Source organism: Athalia rosae, chromosome 2, assembly GCF_917208135.1.
Source record: "Athalia rosae chromosome 2, iyAthRosa1.1, whole genome shotgun sequence".
Taxonomy (NCBI): domain Eukaryota; kingdom Metazoa; phylum Arthropoda; class Insecta; order Hymenoptera; family Athaliidae; genus Athalia; species Athalia rosae.
Genome location: NC_064027.1, coordinates 31,018,210 through 31,039,212, shown reverse-complemented (window position 1 = coordinate 31,039,212; position 21,003 = coordinate 31,018,210). Strand labels below are relative to the sequence as shown.

Sequence of the window (21,003 nt, the reverse complement as noted above, 5' to 3'; positions counted from 1 at the left end):
GAATCATGACTAAATGCATGTTTGTCTGTAGGGCGTAGCGAAACCGAAAGGGATCGTACAGGATGAATATTTAATCAAGTATTTTCGAAAACATTTAGTTAGTCAAATACGTATATTTCTTCAGCGTACAACTCTGAAAACAGGTAGGATAAAATGGTAAGAAATACGTTCAAATGATATAGGTATAGCACATGTATAATCAACTTATATCTACTGCGGCAACGAGTTCTTTGATATTAATGTATTCGGGATCGCTGCTAAATATCTCTAGTAATTCGGCGAACGTCGGACGATCCGTGCTGGCGTATGACCAGCAGCGGTTCATTACCGTGTAAATGTGATCCGGACATTTCTCGGGCTTTTCAAGCCGTTCGCCTTTCTCTACGAGCTGTATTACCTGGAAAATGTTCATATAAATTAATCATCGATCGAAAATGCGTCCGTTAGATCTTATCTGGTGAATATTCGAAAGTGTGGAATAAGGCTTACATCTACTCCGCGTCTGTCGCCATAAGGTTGCTCTCCGTAAGAAAACATTTCCCACAAAGTGACTCCGAAACTCCATACATCGCTGGCGTGTGAAAATGTACCAAAGTTGTAAGACTCTGGTGCATACCTTTGGGAAATAAAATGGTGTTTACTGTATTTTGATGTCAGGGGATCTGAGAATCATTATGAAACCTGAACAATAATCGACCTACCATTTTATTGGCCATTTTCCGCCCTGCGTAGCCCTGTAGTAATCATTGGAACCGAAATTTCTGGACAGTCCAAAATCACTGATCTTTGCTTGATGTCTCGAAGCAAGTAAAATATTACGAGCGGCCAAGTCCCTGTGTACAAGCCGCAACTCCTCTACGTACTTCATACCTAGGATAATTTCATGCGTACGTTATTTCAAGGTCTAAAATCTCACGATTAGCGATGAAAATTTACCACCAACAAAAGTGTTGTTACCACATGCAATTTGTGATGCCCATATTTTCAGCTCGTAGTTTGGGTTGACTCTATCCGGAAACTCCAGTAGGTAAGCCAGCATTGAGCCAAGCGGGACCAATTCTTGAACCTGACGTGTCAATGTGATAAGGTATACACTAGACACTAGATACGGTATGTATACGAATACGGTAGTAATCACACTCAAGTGTGAGTGCTAAATATTCTTTTTTCTTTACCATAAGTAGCGGTGGCCCCTCGGAGAGTCCTATGAGCCTGACGATGCAGTGGTGGTTGAGGGACATCATCACGCGAGCCTCCCTCAGAAACTCGATGCGAGTGGCTTGGCTGTGTGATTCATGGAGTGTTTTGATTGCAACGGGCTCTTGAATACCCGTCCAATTGTCGTAAACCCCTTTGTAAACTGATCCAAATTCACCTTCTCCCAGAACTTCTCCGAGTAACAAATTCGCCCCAGGTATGAACTCTGTCAACGAATTACCTTTCAAATTATCTCGAATGATTATACTTTGTTATTGGTGTTGTGTACTACCTTGAGTTTGTGGTACGCTTGGATTGAAATTAGCGTCAAAGCTCGAATCTGTAGATTGTATCGCATTGTGCGATGCCGTTGGTTCTTCGACGTTGATATTTTGAATAGGGTTTGGCTGTACCGGAATAGATGAGGTCTCGGCAAGAGGTGAAGCATTTCTAGTAAATTGGCCCTGCCTAGCGGTTGACTGCCTCAATTTCGTGAGAGTATTCTAGCGAAGAAAACACCGTACAATGAAAGACCGAGAAAATGCGGACCCAGAATTGTATACCAATATACATAACGTACCCCATTAAAAATAGATGATGGCATTTCAGGAACCGGTGGTCGAGGTATCGGAGCTATTGGTTGAAGTAAGGGTCCGGGCAGGCCATCGGGCATGCACCGATAATACTCTACGACATGTTCCAAAGAAGCAAGGTAAGGGCCATTGTCAATGAACAGCAAGTCCCTCTGTACTGATGCAAGAGAACATTAAAATAACCTAAGAAACTATTCTAACGTAGTCTTTCGATCAATCCAAAGAACAATCGTAATGTATCTGACAAAAAGCTGTATGTACACTGAGCATGGCTGACCTTTTTCTGTATCTGAAAGTGATATGCTTGTTTATGGTACATAACGGTGAGTACATAGCCACCCCTATGTCGGTCGCTAAATCTAACTAAAAACGATCCATCAAGATCGTCGTGCTTGTGTAGTAGGGCAACGGCTTCAGCTCTATCCAAAGTACCGTGATACCATTCGCTACGTTTTTCCCTTGGCGCAGGACCTTGATAATCACCTGATACAGAAAATGAAGAATACAAGTAGTTTGGATTTGTGGAAAGTTTAAAATATATTCCCTATATGCTCTAAAACCAGATTTACATAATAATTTTGCACAATCGATGTGTCCATTTCGCCTAGCGAGATCTGCTGGAATGTCATCCGCTATTGTGCGAGGGTTAACCGGAGCATTCATAGAAAGTAATACTTGTATAACTGTGCTGTGACCTCTGCTAGCCGCTTCGTGCAGCGGAACCATACCTGTTGGATTTGGAAATACTAGTCAATTCTATGGTCATAAGTTTCGTGAATGACACATGAAATCATGCTTTGAAATTAATGCTTGGTGTAGTGTTTGTAAACTTTGTACTATATGTCCACAAAAATTATTACCTGTCTTTGTATTTCTGGCCTGAATGTTTGCCCCTCCTGATATTAGTATTCGAACAGTACTTGGCAAATTACTTTGACATGCATACTGAAAAAGCAACACAAAAAAACCAAGAATAATAATTTCAAACTTAGAATCGTTCATATTAATGGAATAAATAGATGCCAAACACTGCAAAAATATTTATGTGCCATTGAAAATGGGGATGTAAAACATGTTGGAAAAAACATAATAAATAACGCTGTCGGGATTAATAAAATTATAGAGGTGAAAGGTAGAAATCCATTTTCATTATTGCTCACTCACATGCAGAGGCGTGTACCCTGCAGAGTCCCTACAATTCACGCTGGCTTTATTTTCGATTAGCTTTTTTAGAATCTCATCAGCTCCATCCATAGCTGCCAAGTGCACAGCTGTCTGTCCCAGCTGATTTTTTGCATCCAAGCTGCGGTACCCGCACTTCAGTAATTCAGACACTATTGTATAATTCCCCTGTAAGAAAAAATTTAGATACAGCTCCAAGTTTCTCCAAGTGTACTTCGATTTTTGAAGTTAGGAGGTGCACCGAAACATTTATGAATTGCTACCTGAATAGTGGCTCTGTGAAGTAGGTTTGTCCGTCCATGTCGTCGGGTGTCATGGGGTGGCGGAGCACCTTTGCAAGGGTTAGACAAAACTGTTTCAAGCCCGTGATGACTTTCTTGATAATATTCTATCAGAGTGTCCAGACCATGAATCGTTGTTTCATCGTCTGTGGATATTTCAAAATGAATGTATACGAGTGATAACCTTGAAGCAAAGCAAAGCTACCAAAGGGTGGAAAATACCTATGGAGAAAAAAGCATCTTCCTCGTGTTTTCTGATCTGATAATGAATTACTTCTCCATTATGGAGAACAGAGAGTACATAGTCTCCGGAAGACGAACTGCTGTTCCTTACTAAAAACGTACCATCCGCAGTTCCCTCTGAAATATGTGAATTAAACAATGCTTACAATTTATTTTGAATACATAAACAATCTTTGATCGGTACTTGACGTCACAATTAATCAAACAAAGCATAGACAAAACAAAAAATGAATTTCACAAGTGAAATCCAAGAGCCGAATCTATGTAAATTTTAATTAAAAGCCAAAAATTTCGTAATTTTGCGCTTCGAATACCAGAGTACTACTTTTATGATGTGTATTGTTAAAATTTCTATAAATGGAGTCGTTTGAAAGTTTAAAGACTTAAGCGATTAATCATGCAGTTAGTGGTAACAGTTACACATTGAATAATTACTAAGATCGACATTGCGTCGGAAGCTTACAAAGAGGCACCAGTCGCAACCAAGCTTAATCTTGGTTCCCTGAGCATCGGAACTCCACTTGCATATTGATATGCGAGAGCGGAAACTTGCTCATTAGCTGTAAGTCAATAGATTGGAATGTTAAAAAAAAATATAATCAGATGCTCCTATAATCAAAGACAGTAGCAAAGCATTCAAAGAAAATAAAGCAACAAAAGTGACAAATCATCGGTTATTTACAGACAATAACTAAAATCCATGGAGACGTTGAATGGCGAATAATAATAACTAATAGAGATTAGTAGTCGTTGGATTTATATCAGTTTAGACGATGTCAACCGCGGATTATCAGTTATCAGCCTTGCTTTGAAGAAGTAAAAGTACGAGACGTTCTAATGTTCGTAGGCTAATGCTGTATAATAGTCCAGAAACAGAACACCAAAGTTTTCTCAGTGCGAGTGACCAATCCATTCGGAATTCGAAGCGATGTCAATATTAGGAACCCTTCGAATTACCTTCTTTTAACATGTTTTCAGCATCCGACCGGGATAAGGCTCCGTGATACCAGGAAATACTTTCTTCGGTGGGCATTATTGACGTTTCCGACACAAGAAGGCTGACTAGAATGATGTCAGGCCAGAAGTGCACCAGAATAACATGTACACCTGCAAAGTTAACACCTTCTACTCGATGTTGCAGGTCTTCAACAATCTTTGCTTAAAATGACGTTGTTAGATCCACGCATGAGTCCACTGACATTGAGTTACACACAAATGTTTTTCATGTTTGACCGCGAAGGTTATATCATTGGTATATGCAGAATCACTTATCGACAGCTTCAAAAAGGTAACAGCATCACAACTTCGACAGAAAATCTCACGGCGGCAGCACCTCGTCGGATTTTGCACAATCGGTGATCATGATATTTTAATTTTTTCTCCTTTGATGTGATACGTGAACATCATGCGTACACCACGTATACATACCAGCGAATGTTGATACGTGCTCGTCTACTACGTGCAATACGTGTCATCGCATGACACCGATGACACGTTGAACCATCGGAACGTCTTTCATTGGGTGTTCATCGTTGAGTGATTACAGTTGTTAGTGACATCTCTAAGGAGAACCACATTGAGAAACTATAATTCAGAAGGTTTCAAGGTAACCGGTCTTACCAAATATAAATATCATTAGAGCATGGACCTAGGAAAGAAGGTTCTTTTCTCTTCTATGTCCATGCATTAGAGACACTGTAAATTAGGAAACACAACACTTGTCCAAGGACCAGCATTTCAGGGTTTAGGAGTACCATATTTACCACTAATAATACCTAATTATTATTTACACGAATTCCATACCATACGTAACTGAAACGTACAATATATCTTTCTTGTATCATTGAATTTTAATTGTTTGTTGTTACTTTGTCAACAGAGAAGATGCGTCAGTTGAAGGGAAAAACAAAAGAAACGAACAAGCAGAAGAAGGAACGAAGAAAAGAATTCATCGAGAACAAACAGCGACTCTTCACAGTAGTTCTGCCGACTGTTGCTGCAATATTTTTTTTGATTGCTGCGTACGTTTATGTCAAGACCCGTCCAAAATCTGTAGATTATTAACCTAAACATGAATATGATCATGGAGAATTGCACCAATTCGTCCGTTTGTTGAGAAACCAGATGTCAAACCATTCGGCACAATGTTAAAGATTGAAGATATGGCAGAATTCATCCCGAGCAACATCGGATTTGTCTCCACGTCTTGGAGATCACGCCAGTGGTTCTAGACCAAGTATATTTTTTATGAATGCAATTACACTTTGCAATCTACATATTATGAATATATATTGTTGCTGATTCACATAACACATACCATACCAGATACAGTACATCATTCAAAAAAACAAACGGTGAAATCTTCACATCATCCAATACACTTCTCACCGCCAATAGAACTAATATGTTGTGAAATCAAATTTCAGAAACATACATATATGTATGTACAACGTTTTACTACAGATCCAACACTTTTATGTTATTATTGTGTACATGGTCAGAGGGTCCAAACTTAAATATGAACGATGAACACAAAAAAAAGAATTGGAGCTCATTTAATTGTAAAATGCCCTTTCCCAAAACACGTTGTCTAGCGCTTGCTCTAGCGTTGACAGTAGTTCGAATTTCAGCAAATTGTCCAGATGTACTTAGTTTTGTACCTGTGTTTGCATGAATTATCGGGTTGCGTATAATCTGTATGTTCGCGTCTCAATGTTAGAGCGTATGGTACCTGGAGAGAGCATGATCCCCGAATAACGCGACGACAAATACGAAAGTAGTAGGATAATAGATTCTCTCGTTCTATGTCAGGAGCCTAAAAAGAGCAGCATAAATATATTGAACAGGTGGATTAATACTAACGGAAAAGATATTGGAATAGTTACTTGTATAATTCCAGACGTTTTGATTGAATGTAAGGGCTTACAGGTCCACTCTTTGTCGGGTCTTTGTATGGGATGATTCCAGCCCAGAATAGATCCTCTAGGAAGTTACCGGCAGCATCTAGTGCGAGTCCCGTTTGATTCGTGTCTTCTAAGCGTAGAATAAAATTACTTTGGCTTGTCCAAGCCAAGGAATGGTTGCACAGAGCTGTACGGAGGCCTCCTAGATGTAGGTAATCTGATAACGGCATCGAAGTGCAGAGAATTACCTCGGTGAGAAGAGAAACCAGATCCTCATCTCTCGACAGACCAGTAAATCTTTTCTAAGCTCACCTGTTGGGCTCGGAGAAAACCGAACATGCACTCCTTGTGTTTTGTACGACCTTTCAGAAAATGTGCCAAGATTCGAGGGGGAGAGTAGAGTACGCTGCACGTTGTGCATATTGCCGAATGTCATGCGTTGGAGATTATAAATTAGATGAATTCTCTTAATTTTCTCTGATCTGGGGAGTTACCTGCAAACGTCATTTGCGCGTGGAGTCAAACACGTCAAAGGTAAACGAGAGGGACCATCAAAATGCGCACCCATTCCAATTAATTTGTCAATTACCGCATCTTCCTCTGGTCCTGGAAGTGTTTTATGAAATGCAACTGAATTTACACCATCGTAGATTTATTCCCAATCTTTCCTAATTTTTTCCGATTTTTTCTAATTTTTCCTGATTTTTTCTGATTTTTTCTAATTTTTTCTGATCTTTTCTGATTTTTTCTAATTTTTTCTAATTTTTCCTAATTTTTTCTAATTTTTATCGATTTTTATCGATTTTTTCTGATTATTTAATTAATTATTCGAATTTTCCGCGCATTTCTCTGGGCGCCGCCATTTTCTCTAAGCTCCGCCCATCGGGAGTACAGCTAGCGCCATGTGGCGGATTTTTGCTGAACTAACGCCCAGAAAACCGTGAAAGTTTTGACCCTTCTTCGCGAGAAACCGGAAAAGTATTGACCGCTAATTTCTCTGAGCTCCGCCCACCGCGAGTACAGCTAGCGCCATGTGGCGGATTTTTGGTGAACTAACCCCTAGCAAAACGGGAAAGTTTTGACCCTTCGTCGAGCGAGCCCGTAAAAGTATTGACCTCTATTGAATTATTGACACCTGGCGTGGTCAATTCTTTTCCGGTTTCGCTCGAAAAGGGTCAAAACTTTCGCGTTTTTTTCCTCGGAAAAGTGGCCAATACTTTTCAGGTTTCGCTTCAAGGAGGGTCAAAACTTTCAAGTTTTTCGCTCGGAAAAGTGGTCAATAGTTTTCCGGTTTCTCTTGAAGAAGGGTCAAAACTTTCGCGTTTTTCTGGGGGTTAGTTCACCAAAAATCCGCCACATGGCGCTAGCTGTACTCGCGGTGGGCGGAGCTCAGAGAAATTAGCGGTCAATACTTTTCCGGTTTCGCTTGAAGAAGGGTCAAAACTTTCGCGTTTTTCTGGGGGTTAGTTCACCAAAAATCCGCCACATGGCGCTAGCTGTACTCCCGGTGGGCGGAGCTTAGAGAAAATGGCGGCGCCCAGAGAAATGCGCGGAAAATTCGAATAATTAATTAAATAATCAGAAAAAATCGATAAAAATTAGAAAAAATTAGGAAAAATTAGAAAAAATTAGAAAAAATCAGAAAAGATCAGAAAAAATTAGAAAAAATCAGAAAAAATCAGAAACAATCTGGAAAAATTAGAAAAAATCGGAAAAAATTAGGAAAGATTGGGAATAAATCTACGATGGTGTAAATTCAGTTGCATTTCATAAAACACTTCCAGGACCAGAGGAAGATGCAGTAATTGACAAATTAATTGGAATGGGTGCGCATTTTGATGGTCCCTCTCGTTTACCTTTGACGTGTTTGACTCCACGCGCAAATGACGTTTGCAGGTAACTCCCCAGATCAGAGAAAATTAAGAGAATGCATCATCTGTCATCGAGATTCATTGTAGCGTCAAAGTGCAGCGTCGCAGCCCCAAAAAGTTGAGTTTTGTAGCAAATAATTAATGGTAATTGTGCTTTGTGGTTAGAATTTATTTATTTCTTATTTTTTTTTCACAAAGCGTATGTGATACAAAAGATTCAACAAGGCCAGCGATCAAGCTGTCAAATTATTGTCGCATCGTTCGTTCATTAGGTGGATAATCAGAGATATATCGAAATAATTCAGGATGTCGGAAACGAATGATAATTCTTATAACATAAACGGACAGCATTTTAATCCCGATATGTATCTTCAAAAAATGCTTAAGGTGAGCGAAATACGATTCTGTTAAAAACAATAACCTAACTTGACATCGTACGTTCATAGATTGACTATTATAATACAATCTGATATTATTAATTCGTGCAGGAATGTAGCCTCAGACAGATAATGGATAACGAAACTGAAATCATTCGCGACACGCAGACACTTCATTCTGATATGCAAACTCTGGTCTACGAAAACTATAATAAGTTCATTTCTGCAACAGACACCATCAGAAAGGTGACTCCACTAACCGTCGTTACAAAGGCATTACTCGAATATTCGTTAACAAAAACCATCTATTGGTTGTAATCACAATTCTACATCGCAGATGAAAAATGACTTTAAGAAAATGGAAGATAGCATGGATTCCCTTTCCAGTAATATGGACAGTATTACTTCATTCTCGGAGCAAATATCTTCGACTCTTCAAGGCACGAGGCAACAAATAACGAGACTATCTTCTGTACACGCTCTCTTAAAAAAGTTACAATTTCTGTTCAAATTGCCAGCTAAATTGAAAAACAGAATGAATGAAGAGCATTATTCTGAGGTATCTATTAATCATTTACACTAGGCATAGCTGTGTTTTTCTCCTTTAGATTTCCAGAACTTACCTGTTTTATAAAATTTTCAGGCCGTTCAAGACTACATTCATGCTCAGCGGGTCTTGAACCAATATGGAAACATGCCTTCGTTCCAGGGGATACAAAAAGACTGCGAAGAGATCGTAGAGGAACTAAAAATCAAACTCAGAATCCAATTCCAGAGTCGAGATGCAACTACCAAGTCTTTAGCTGAGAGTGTGGATCTCCTGCTGCAGCTCAAAGAGCCTCCGGAGTCTTTGTGCAAGGAGTTTCTAATCCATGCAGAAACAAGGCTAATGGAACAACTGGATACACTTAAGGACATGTGTGAAAATGACGTGATAGAATTCGTTGATATGGGAAGTTCTGGATTTTTAAGCGACCTTTGCTTGATCGTAGCTTCTTACAAAGATATGTTCGTCAACAGAACACCTCTAGATGATAATGAATTCAGCGACGATTTTGATACGAAAGCCATGGCAAAGTTGGACATCTTCATTTTAAATAACGTGAAGAAATATTTCGATCTCGTCGGCAAACGAGTCGAGGTTGTCGGGGACACAGCAATTTTGGTGCGTGCCCTCGACAGGTTTTACCGACGCTTGCAAATGATTAATACGTTGTGTAATGAAAATGACTTTGCTGGGTAAGTGAAATCTTCTTAATAGAATACTTGAGTTACTGAATTCTGCATGTACTCTCTATAGAACTGCCACGGAGATAGTGATAAATGCCGGTCGAAAGCAGTGCAGAAATCATTTGCATACCCTGAAACAGCATCTCACAGAGACGCTTGCAACAGTCAGGCAAACTCTAGCGGCTAAAGTTACGCAAGACGGAGAATCCGGTCTTGCAGAACTCCAAGCATCCCTTGTGATGCCCACATTAGAAAAGGTCAAAGGGATACTGCAAGACTTACTGGTAATCTAAATTTCGTAGCTTTCCTGTTTGAATGAAAATCTTCGGGATTGTAATTCTACATCTGTGTCGATCGAATCTTCCCCATAGGTGTTTCTACAGCCAGAATTGTCATTCGGTGGTAAATCTCATTTTGTCCAATGCTTCTGCGTCGATGAAGTAAGAGAAGGTCTCGTAATCGGGTTCCTTCATCATCTAACGGCTACAGCCAGTGGTTTTTGCTCCGGATCCGACGTACCCAAATTCCCACCTGCTTTACTTTTATTATTGAGTAAAATGTGCATAGAATTTAAAGAGACGAGTGCTCATTACTTGGTAAGTTTCTTTATTTCAGGAAAAAGGTTCCATCAACTGTGTCTGCCAGTCTCATACAAATTACGTGATAATTTCAGCTGATGACAACAGACGATCTTTTCAATATCGAAAGACACGCATCTTCGACAAATTTCATTACCCCGGAGAGCGAGATTTCCAACAATTTTCAAACAGCTGCACAAAATCTATTGAACCACTACGTGCGTCTTCAAGGCCTCTCCGTTTCTCAAATGCTCAGAAAATCTGTTGAAACTAGAGACTGGCTGCATACCATCGAACCCAGGACTGTGAGGGCAGTCATGAAAAGGGTTGTCGAAGATGTGACAGCAATGGACTTGCAGGTTTCTGCCTTGTATGACGATTCTGAAGGGCAAATCGACAGAAGTAGCGATAGCAGCCGAAGAACTCATAGGTGCGCTTTAAACCTCTGAAACATACATTTGAATACATTCTGTGGAATATATAATACGTGACACGTTTTCCAGCGTCAGTGTCTCAAGGCACCTATATCGTTCTAACTGGTCTTCGTACACACCAAGCCACTTGGATTCGTCTCTGGTGACAAACATTCATAAGCTGTTTTCAGAACGCATTGAAATATTTTCTTCGGTCCAGTTCAGCAAGGCCTCCATTCTAACTGGAATTATCAAGATCAGTTTGAAGGCAAGTATAGCAAATCGTAGTCTATGATCTCTTATTGAGTAAGATGAACTATCAACTCTGGGCTACGAGCTCTGATAATAATTGAACTTTTGGGAGGGACGGTATAATAATCGTTGCAGGTGGCGTGGAGCGAGTGCAATGACAAAATAACGCAACCATTATCCACTTTGCATTGTGGATACGTTACGCCAACTCCCTCGGTATAGACGCGTACATAAATCACACGTAATCCTCGCATGTTGTAACATAATGCACCCTATTCGTGGATTCGGAAAGCAAACTTGCCGGTGAAATTTTCTCAAATTCTTTATTTCTTAACAAATATATATACCTTTCTGTTCATAGACGTTCCTGGAGTGTGTGAGACTCCGAACTTTCAGCAAATATGGTCTGCAGCAAATTCAAGTCGATACCCATTATTTGCAGCTCTACTTGTGGCGGTTTGTCTCTGATGAAAAGTAAATATCAAGTAATTTGTTTTGCCCATCTATCGACTTTAAATCGAGATTTCAACTTGTCTTTTACGATTTTTGTTCCAGCCTCGTGCATTTCTTACTCGATGAAATATTGGGTAGCGCAGTTCATAGATGTTTGGAGCCAGTTCTAATGGAGCCCAGCGTTGTTGATATTATTTGCGAAAGAGGTTGAAGTGATTCTTTACCCAAAAACTCAATATTTGTTTTTTATAGAATTGTAACAAATGAAATGAAAAGAAAAAAAAAAAAAAAACTAACGAATATACGAATTGTTCAGTACAAACTAACTAGAGATTTTCCAAATCTAATCACAAGAATTTCCCTCCTATCTAACGACGATGGCAATATCTCCGTAGTTCGAAATACCGGTATGCGTTTAAAAGAAGTTAAGGCCGATTGAAACCGTTTAACCCCTCTTTGGTAATGCTTTCACCAATTTAACCGCCGTGAAAGAAGACGGGAGGCATCTGACACCATGACATCTGAATCATTGCATCGTACTTTGACACTCGCATGCGATCCACCGGGTACACCACGCGTGGGCGTTCGTCGTCGCTATTCATTCCTTATTCCTACTGAATGGGAGAGAAGAGAAAATATCTTATTATTATATTTTAATTCCACTACTACTGGCCAAGAAGTAATTTCAAAATAATACAACGAATAGTTGTAACTGAACATTCAATTGCCAAAATAATGGCTGGCAACGGTATTCCAGGTTTTCGTTATACTCTTTGACGCTTCAGATCCAAATCTAACGATATGGGTATGTGAAACAAGCGTACAAATAATACGCACACAAGTTCTCGGGTTGATAAATTCACCGTGGTGAGTGTATTAAATTGGATAGAATGTGGTGTGTGGGTATGCGCCGGAAACCCGTGGAATGAATCTCATCCACGGAGAGGAAGTTGAAATTAACGCCACTCAGAGCCTACTGCCACCATCGTTAAATATGTTGGTAGCGACACGTACATGCACACCTATCCCTGCACACCTATCCCTGTATGCATAAGAATATGTATATTAAAATACTCGCATATCTACAGGGTGTACTAACAATGTTGAACAAGTCCTATTGAAAAGTTCGAATAGCCGATAATGGCTTTTACTTTGGTAATGAACGATAGGTTGAATTCTTCTTGTCGTTTGAAACAAAATATTCTTTGTTCTTTTTCATTTTTTTTAACAATTGATTCTGCAGGCACCACCTGACCTCTGGAACCGGTGACGGATAAATGAATATTTTACATTTCTCCCCATTTGTCACGAAGAGGTGTCGCCGTTGAGCTTATTATTGGGATACGTTGAATTGCGCGATATGTGGCATATTATATCGCATATATTGTAATAATATTTGAATTTTATACGTTTCAGTTATATCTATATCGTTGATAACACGTGACCTTAGAAAAAACACCTGTGCATCTGTGCCGTGATGTGTACATTGGGGAGAATTTAATACCCGATGACTGCGAACGGTCCACTCTACTTTAGACTGCCACGTGAAAAAGTCTCAATTTGAAACCAAAAAATTTCTCACCAAAAACAGAAGAAAAAGAAAATTATAATTCTATAGATCGATTTTCGTAATACTATCAACTAGATTATTACCACCTACGACTATCCTACGTAGTATTGAACTAGGTGAGTGTAAATTTGAGATTAATTGGCAAGAAACGTTCTAGAAGTTATTTGCAAATTCGTAGAGCGATAATTGTTATTTTGAGTATCCTATAATTCGAGAAATTCTATTACAAAACACACGATTCATTCTCGCACTTAGATCTAGATTCCGACAGTGGTATAATAAAGATAGAAGAACAATTATCGGAAACCGTATTAGGATTTAGAATACATCAAATATCAACATGTACGGTATAAATGAAATTTCCGTCAACCTAACATTTCAAAATACGGTTTATCTATAGATATATCTACGGTTGATCCTATGAAATAAGTTTTTAATGTAATGTGGCGGTCACGCCGGATGAGAAGTTCAACTGCAGATATACGCCCACGCAGACGTTGCACACATTTAACAATCTCACATTCTTGTGAAAAAAAAGCGGAACAAAAACTTGCACGTAGAGACATGTATCCACGTAAAGCCGAAAGCATGGCCGAACAAATATCGGGTAATTCTTTTCTCCAGAAAATAAATTCGCGAGATTTGGTCGTGTGCCCATCAAAAAGAGAAAAAGAAATCGATTCGTTGGTAGAAAAGAAGGTGGACGAGCAATCCTATTTTGTCGTTTATTTTAGTTCGTTTGTGATATCAATTTTATACTTCGTATGAACATTTGTCATGCCATTGGTGAAACAGAGTAATTCACACAGCAAAAAAAAGACCATCCAACAAAAAAGGCGGGAGAGTTTAAATGAGCGTACAGTACACCCGCATGGGAAAAGTCACGGAGGTATAACAAAAATGAACATTGCCGAAGGAAGCGATCATCGTATATAATACAGCTTTTGAAACCCGCTACGAACCAAAGCCTGATTTTCACAATGATAAACGAAAACTCATATACAACACGAGGGTAGGAAGAAAAAAATATGATCAAAAGAAAAAAGAGAGGAAAAAATACACACTTCCACCATGCTCCCACCCTTATTCAGCGGGATTTCTTCATAGCGTCGGTAACATACATGGGTGTGTGTATAGCTTTTTACTTATTCTTCATTACCAAGTATGAAATTGAAGTCTGCATGACTCGTTGAGTCGTTGAAAGAACTGCAGGCATATAACATATAATGGCTATATGCATAGCATAGGGGCGTGTTGTATAACGGCTATCGCAATGGTAAACCATGGAGAATGTGTCGAGGATTAGTCGTCATAGTTGCCATCGGCGATTATCTCCGTCTTATTGTCAGTTGTGAGAAGTTTACTCGAGTATAACACAGCCTTTGCACTGCGGCGATGAACTTTCGGTAGTTTGTTCAAACAAACGATGAATAATCCCGCGTCCAATGTTCGACATGTCGCAATATGCGCTTGGAGCCCAAATTTGACACAAACAATCATAAATTCTTCTCCTTGGTCGGATGATGACGTGACTTTCAACGACAAAAATGTCTTCATTGAAATAACGTCGAAATTCTTTTTTTCATCCAAAATCTAGTCGAAGTTCGCATGAAATATTATGAGATACCAAAAGAACCAACGGCAAGAAAAATAAAGAAAGTATGACGACACTGAGAAGAATGTTCCAATGAAAAGTGCAGTAATTCTACTGTAATTATTGGAGACGTTCCGCTTTGTGACCGCAATAATGGGCAGAAATAATATTCCACATGCTCGTTGTTGTGTTCACAGCTCGGACCATCTTGACCACTTTACCGACAGTAATATTATAAATATTGGCTGTATACCTATCATAATAACAACAATACAATTAATAACAACAGTAATAACAATACCTGATAATAATCGCGTCGGTCAATCCCCAACAGCTGCTGCAATCGACAAATAAGACGTTCGAAGTACAACCGAAGTAGTCGATCTCCGAAAATTATTCAGCAATGACTAATTATACAAATCGTAACCGCCCTGTGTTTACTTTAATACAACGTCGGCACTGTTGCAGCTGGCATTGTCGGCATTATATAAATTTCGTGACCAATTTCGAAAAATCATCAGTTCCTTGGTAGACCTCACGTCCAACGAACCTCCAGGATCATTGCGTCTTCGTAGGATCATCATCGTCGTCGTCGTCGTCGCTGAAATTTTGGTTCCCGTATCATCGTCATGTATACATACTATAAGCCGCAATCGTGTGCTAAGTAGTAGTGCCGTAGGTGATTGAAATTCTTTTTGAAGAAAAAAAAAACAATTAATTTTCACCTGGGTACGATTACTTTTCACGTTGTTGACTCGGCGCCGTCGTCACATCGTCGCGGTATGTGTACATCGTCGCCGGTTATCGCTGCTGCGGTGTTTTCTGAAAATCGGTAACTATAACAAATGTCTGTAAGAATAGGGATAAATAAATGAATAAATAAAACTACCCAATTCGATGGTCGTATCAAATGTGACGTACGATTCATTCATGTTTAGAATAGGATTTCCGCCTGTACTCCCCACTTTTTTGTTCACCCTTCTAATTGTAAGTTAAGAACGAACGTTTCCTATTGGTACATCAAGTCTCCCACCATCGGATCATAATGATGCACGGTACGTACACGTACTTATGCACGTACGTACTACTTTGCAAACGTATAACAAACCGCCTGCTGCTGTTTTCTAAGCTGCTCCTGCCTCTGTCGCATCTGAAGTATCCGACAGCTCCCTATCAACTGTTTTCCTTCGCTCATTTTCCCCAATCCCCGAAGATCATCATCTCCGGGCACATTTAAGCTCCGTACACTTATATCCTCCGATATCTGCAAGTATACACACATTAATAATCTAACGATAATAGATCGCTTGAAGATTTTGATTGTAATTCTTGGTCCCCGTACATGATCGTACCTACATGACCGTCTCGGGAAAGTGGGAATAATTATTTATCCAATGAATTGTGAGTAGGCAGAACGTATCTCTGCATTTCTTCCCCTCCAACTACTTCAGAGGGAACTTGACCGTAGAGAGCACACATTATTCGACATGTGTTTCCGGTTCCTTCTACGATCGCAATGTAATTTCATCTATTTTCTGCGTACAGGTCGGAATGACGATGATTCAATATTTTTCTTCACACCCCGTATAGGTGTACTACATGTACGACATGCATACACGCAAACATAGCGCATAATGTATGTAGTTCGTACGCTGTGTATAGATATAGTGCGCGCGGTCCATTCACAGTCACGATGCAGTGATTTAAATTGATAAATTGATCCGAAGAGAGGGAGAACTCGTAGGTACGGTACGTAAATACATCGGTACGGTATAGTCACATTATAATGATGCAAGAAAGAAAAAAGAGCGCATTGACAGAAAGGAAGGTGGGAAGAATTTGGGAGAAAAGAGAGAGATAACAAGGGATGAAAACGCGAATGATATCCGTACGGTTCGCGTGAGGATTGAATTAATAATTGTAAATAAATACAAATAACGTGAAAAGGAGGAGCGAAAAAAGAAGAAAAACGAAATGGAGCGTAAGACTAAGAAGAAGAACAAAGTTATGACAGTTAATAGGGAGTTTGTACGTCGACTGAATGCCTAATGCACTACGTCCTAGGATTAAATTGACCAATCATTTCCCGCACGGCAAGGGAGCGACCAATTACTCCGGCAACGTACTATATTAAGCCAATCAAGGCTCGTTTATCACTCAGTCGAGTATCTGCTCTCGCGTAACGCGCATCTTCCGAATCAGTCCCTGGAAAAGAATAATAATAGACATTTCACTATGTATTTACATAAATAGGTATATGCATACCCACATAAGATAAATAATTAATTGTTTGAATCGGATCGGAACGGAACGATTTGTACGCACAATGAATAGAACGTAGGAAGAGTTGGAAAATGCCGGTTTTCCGAGACCATCGTACAACGATAAACCGATTATTTGAATACACACGCACGCAGGATATACGGTTCGAAAAGGTATAAAATGTCAAATATTGCATTGAAAACGAACAAAAAAATGTATAAACACAGAGTACACTTTTTCAATTTGAATTTAATTTCGAGGCAATGTTTTACCATCGGAAAATTCGTGTCACAGGTAACGATTAAAAAATGAGAGAAAACGCAATCAGCCATGACGTCGGGGCCGCATAAACTAGGATCAAAAGTTCACGTTCAGATTTCAGTATACGTAACGTAGTATACATATACGGATACACACAGATACCTAATTACCATTTATTCACCGATTATTCGTATTTATAATTTAAAACTGTGAAATTGTGCAGTAACAGTGTGCAGTGTCTCGAGGTAAGGCCGGTTTTGATTTATTCGTTTGCTTTTGGATCCTTCAATTATTCTCCTCTCATCAACGCATTCGATATTCCGATGTACTTGAAATTTTTCAAATTTCATACGTATCATGTAATAGCTCGATATCTATGTACCCTGTATCCTGGTTGGCTTCTTAAATTAGAATTCGATATCAGAAAATCCAATTAATCGAAAGTATCGTGATGTGTGAAAAAAAAAGACTCGGATTCGCGTAGAAGCGTAGGATATCTGCGGTATTGACGATGAGACGCCGGAGCAAAAAGAAAATATATATGTATAAATAACAATACAAAACTCGAATAACGAAGATTCTGTTGTTGGTATATTTCAACCGTATACTTGTGCGTTGTTTTTTCCAAAAGCGGTTTTCTGTCTCTGGCTACGATGTGTATGAGCTGTCGCCGCGTACCGTTCGTTTCCCACCTTATCTCTCATGACTTCTTAACCTGGCTCAGTCTCTTATAACTAATACGTTATATACTCGTATGTGTAGTACACATATGCCATATATATGCATACGAGATATCCATGTGTATACCTATGCACATCTATATGTATACCAATATAGGCATTGTACGAGTATGTGTACGTGTATGGCTTTAGACTTGTCGGCGATAATGTATAAATATGGAAATTCTAAAAAGTACAAAGGAATGCGCTAAGGCGACTCTGAAGTTGTACCATATCACTAACACATGCCTATGTATGTGTGTATCAAGTCAAACTAATCGACGTTATTTTCATAATATCTGCGTATGTTTTTCCAAGTACGTAGAATTAAGATGAAAGTCTCATTTAGATTTCCATAAGGAGTGTTCAAGAAGGATCCCCGACTATCAATTGATCGATTTTTTTTCCTATCATCTCATCGTATAATGTCTTTGCTTTTATAAATTTTTCACAGCTGGAATTCGCCGATGACACGTTGCTGCTGCTGCAGCACAGTTGCAAGGGTATTATAATGTAATTATAAAATGCATCTTTGGCTTTGATAATCCGCATGTACAACGATACGGTGTAATTCTATGGGAACAGCTATATCTGAACGTTCGTTTTACATACGCACCTAAATATCCATTATACATGGTCATACTTTTGTCAGATACTTATACATAGGCGTGTGGTATAAAAATGTGTTTGTATCTCAAAAGCAGAAGAAAAAAAGAAAAAGAAGCAGAAGATGGAGATGGAGAAGCGGAGAAGCGGAGAAGCGGAGTAGATGGCAAGACCAACATATGGAGCGTGCGAAGAGGGAATAGAATGCAAGAATTAACATTCATTTCTGTTCCAGTCTATGCATTAATCCCCATTTATGTACACGCTCGGTATAGCCTCTACGTAGCATTTCGCGAACTATAATTCTACTTTCATTCCCTTCGATATACATCATCCCATTTGGAATAGCATATGCCGCTTCAATAAAAATAATCACCAGCTGATCAGTTTTCAAATTTTCAAATCCCGTCTTGTAGTCGAATAGTTTTTGTATCGCGTCGTCACATCGAAAGAAAACCGTCCGCTTACAAAAATTCGATTATAACAATATACCGCAAGTACTGGTAAAACCGTTGGGACTTTCGGTATAAGTAGAATAATCGAAAACGTGACTATACATAATTTGTTTGTATTTGGGCGTGTTTCAATGCTTCGTATGGGACCAGTTTTTAAAATACGTAACTGAATTCCCCTCTACAGACTCAGCTAAGCCGCTCTTCTCTTCACTTCAATTCCTTTCATCTTTCTCTCATTGTCAGTACTGCAACAGCCTGCATTTCTTAATTTCTAATAATTGGCCGTTGAATAAAATTCCCCGAAGTGTTTTCAGAAACGAAGATGATACGTGAAGGAACGCCCGCGCATGTAATATATAAAATATAGGCACATTGATCTCCTACTTTTGTCAATTCTTGCTATTTTATGAATTTTTTTTACTTCCACGTAGAATACACCGCATGTGTATTCATGAGCGCAGAGGTCGGAAGAAACAAGAAGTGTAACGATATCGTCTTGAACGCATTCTATGAAGCGTCCAAAACCAGCACAGTAGGTGGCTTTAATAAGGTACCAAGGCCGGTTCAATGAATCCTACCGTCCATCCGTTCATTGACCATCATTTTTTTTCTTTTTTTTTTTTCAACTGATATATTTTACGGTATAATTCTACTTCTCTCTCCCGTTCGTGTCTCAATATATTTTCTGCTCTGCATGTGTGTAAAGGAAATATTGCACGATGATGGCGACGATGATCTCACACGGTACGGTATACTTTATGCCATTAATTATTAAACGCTGACCGACCGACTAACTTGTATAATTTTACTCATTCCACCGGCATTGTACCCACAAATTGCTTACCTCCAACTTTTAAAACACATACAATGGATAAGCAATGCTTCGCCGGGTCATGGATGGGTGAACACGCAGCAATCGGATACGACAGCAATTATCTAATAATTAATCATAACGGCAAAGCCGGCCGAATACCTCTGTTCCTCTATGAGGATTTCCTTAATCCTGTCGATTCTACGTTCTGCACCAATTGACTCTCTACGTTGAGTTTACGACGCGACGTTACGTCCCTTTGCCAGAATGTTTTTAATTCACGGTCGTCCTCAACCCTTGACACCTTGTTGCCTTACCGGTCCAACGATCGTACTGGAAATAATAAGAATTCTATTTGTGTAATTTGACTAGTTTTAATACGACTGGAAAATTTTATAGCAAATGCGCTTTTGAAAGCCTAAGTATGTTAGATTTCATATCGATACCCATGAGAACTGGCTAGGCTTGTCCAGCGGTATGGATGACATGCACGTACTTACATCATGCGATGGTATTCGACCAATTGAATAATAGCTGCCGATTCTCGAGTCAGCTTATTAAGTTAATACCACCTCCTACTTCTACTTCTCCGGTACCCGTCATGTGTACGTTTTTAAAACGGCTGTCGTTCTTTTCAGTGCTCATTTTTTTGCTGCTGCTTGCTCAGCACAACGGTATTAATAACATTAACTACGACGACATAATATTCATATTTCAGGTGAACACATACCAAAAAATATCATCGTTCCGACAGTGGAGAAAATTGATCACAAGGAATCCTGTCCTGTTCCTAAGTACTAGTGCCGCAGGAGTGAATAGCTTGGGCTACGAATTTCCATGTCTCCTGCTGCTCAAGTGCTTATCAATGGGTCGGGACGCACGGCGCGGTAGAGCTTTCCTCAGAAGTGAAGATGCCATCATTATCATAAATAATTGTACATCTGAAATCATTGAACAGTGCACGATGTATTATCGATCATATTTCTAATTATTATAAATGTATACTACTGATAATAAATAAAAGATCCAGGTGACCACTTTACCCTGTTGCGTTGGGATATTTTTGGTCAACTTAGTCTTCTTTTTTTTCACCTTCAGCGATAGCAGTTATAACATGATTCGCGCTGATATGAGTTCGGTAAGTGCAACAGG

General features: G+C 39.3%; 3 protein-coding genes and 2 long non-coding RNA genes across 17 annotated transcripts; 3 read left to right on the top strand and 2 right to left on the bottom strand.

Annotated features, from left to right (window-relative positions):
* Positions 1-93: 93 nt before the first annotated feature.
* LOC105688531 (tyrosine-protein kinase Shark) lies at positions 94-4,752 on the bottom strand. 3 transcript variants are annotated; one of them, XM_012404927.3, is made up of 14 exons: positions 4,454-4,752; positions 3,476-3,613; positions 3,236-3,399; positions 2,955-3,140; positions 2,651-2,735; positions 2,360-2,518; positions 2,068-2,273; positions 1,778-1,942; positions 1,490-1,700; positions 1,176-1,438; positions 937-1,066; positions 702-870; positions 490-616; positions 94-397 (listed from the first exon to the last, which is right to left on the bottom strand). In XM_012404927.3, exons 1-14 carry the CDS (start codon positions 4,527-4,529, stop codon positions 200-202), a joined length of 2,277 nt encoding a protein of 758 aa, XP_012260350.2. In that variant the 5' UTR covers positions 4,530-4,752; the 3' UTR covers positions 94-199. The 3 variants fall into 3 exon arrangements, with proteins under 3 accessions (XP_012260350.2, XP_012260351.2, XP_012260352.2); XM_012404928.3 differs by having other exon boundaries at positions 1,176-1,423; positions 4,454-4,740; XM_012404929.3 differs by having other exon boundaries at positions 958-1,066; positions 4,454-4,739.
* LOC125499936 lies at positions 4,063-5,102 on the top strand. The gene is made up of 2 exons (XR_007277015.1): positions 4,063-4,521; positions 4,638-5,102. It is a non-coding gene; the product is annotated as an uncharacterized LOC125499936 (long non-coding RNA).
* Positions 5,103-8,207: 3,105 nt separating this feature from the next.
* LOC105688244 (vacuolar protein sorting-associated protein 51 homolog) lies at positions 8,208-12,033 on the top strand. 2 transcript variants are annotated; one of them, XM_048650304.1, is made up of 12 exons: positions 8,208-8,387; positions 8,469-8,657; positions 8,759-8,893; positions 8,985-9,206; positions 9,291-9,886; positions 9,948-10,161; positions 10,249-10,473; positions 10,551-10,885; positions 10,959-11,136; positions 11,482-11,594; positions 11,676-11,768; positions 11,901-12,033. In XM_048650304.1, exons 2-12 carry the CDS (start codon positions 8,577-8,579, stop codon positions 12,010-12,012), a joined length of 2,304 nt encoding a protein of 767 aa, XP_048506261.1. In that variant the 5' UTR covers positions 8,208-8,387; positions 8,469-8,576; the 3' UTR covers positions 12,013-12,033. The 2 variants fall into 2 exon arrangements, with proteins under 2 accessions (XP_048506261.1, XP_020709345.2); XM_020853686.3 differs by lacking the exon at positions 11,901-12,033 and having other exon boundaries at positions 8,213-8,387; positions 11,676-11,899.
* LOC105688525 lies at positions 10,766-20,348 on the bottom strand. Of its 9 annotated transcripts, none has more exons than XR_007277010.1 (6): positions 20,014-20,348; positions 16,090-16,942; positions 15,627-16,001; positions 15,463-15,559; positions 15,039-15,338; positions 11,918-14,952 (listed from the first exon to the last, which is right to left on the bottom strand). It is a non-coding gene; the product is annotated as an uncharacterized LOC105688525 (long non-coding RNA). The 9 variants fall into 9 exon arrangements; XR_007277004.1 differs by lacking the exon at positions 20,014-20,348 and having other exon boundaries at positions 11,918-12,187; positions 12,411-14,952; positions 16,090-16,912; XR_007277007.1 differs by lacking the exon at positions 20,014-20,348 and having other exon boundaries at positions 11,918-12,184; positions 12,411-14,952; positions 16,090-16,912.
* LOC110117134 lies at positions 16,899-20,893 on the top strand. Of its 2 annotated transcripts, none has more exons than XM_020853689.2 (2): positions 16,899-17,172; positions 20,570-20,893. In XM_020853689.2, the coding sequence occupies exons 1-2, from the start codon at positions 17,092-17,094 to the stop codon at positions 20,837-20,839; spliced, it is 351 nt and encodes a 116-aa protein (XP_020709348.2). In that variant the 5' UTR covers positions 16,899-17,091; the 3' UTR covers positions 20,840-20,893. The 2 variants fall into 2 exon arrangements, 1 of the variants encoding a protein (XP_020709348.2); XR_002305814.2 differs by having other exon boundaries at positions 17,032-17,172; positions 17,294-20,893.
* Positions 20,894-21,003: the final 110 nt, after the last annotated feature.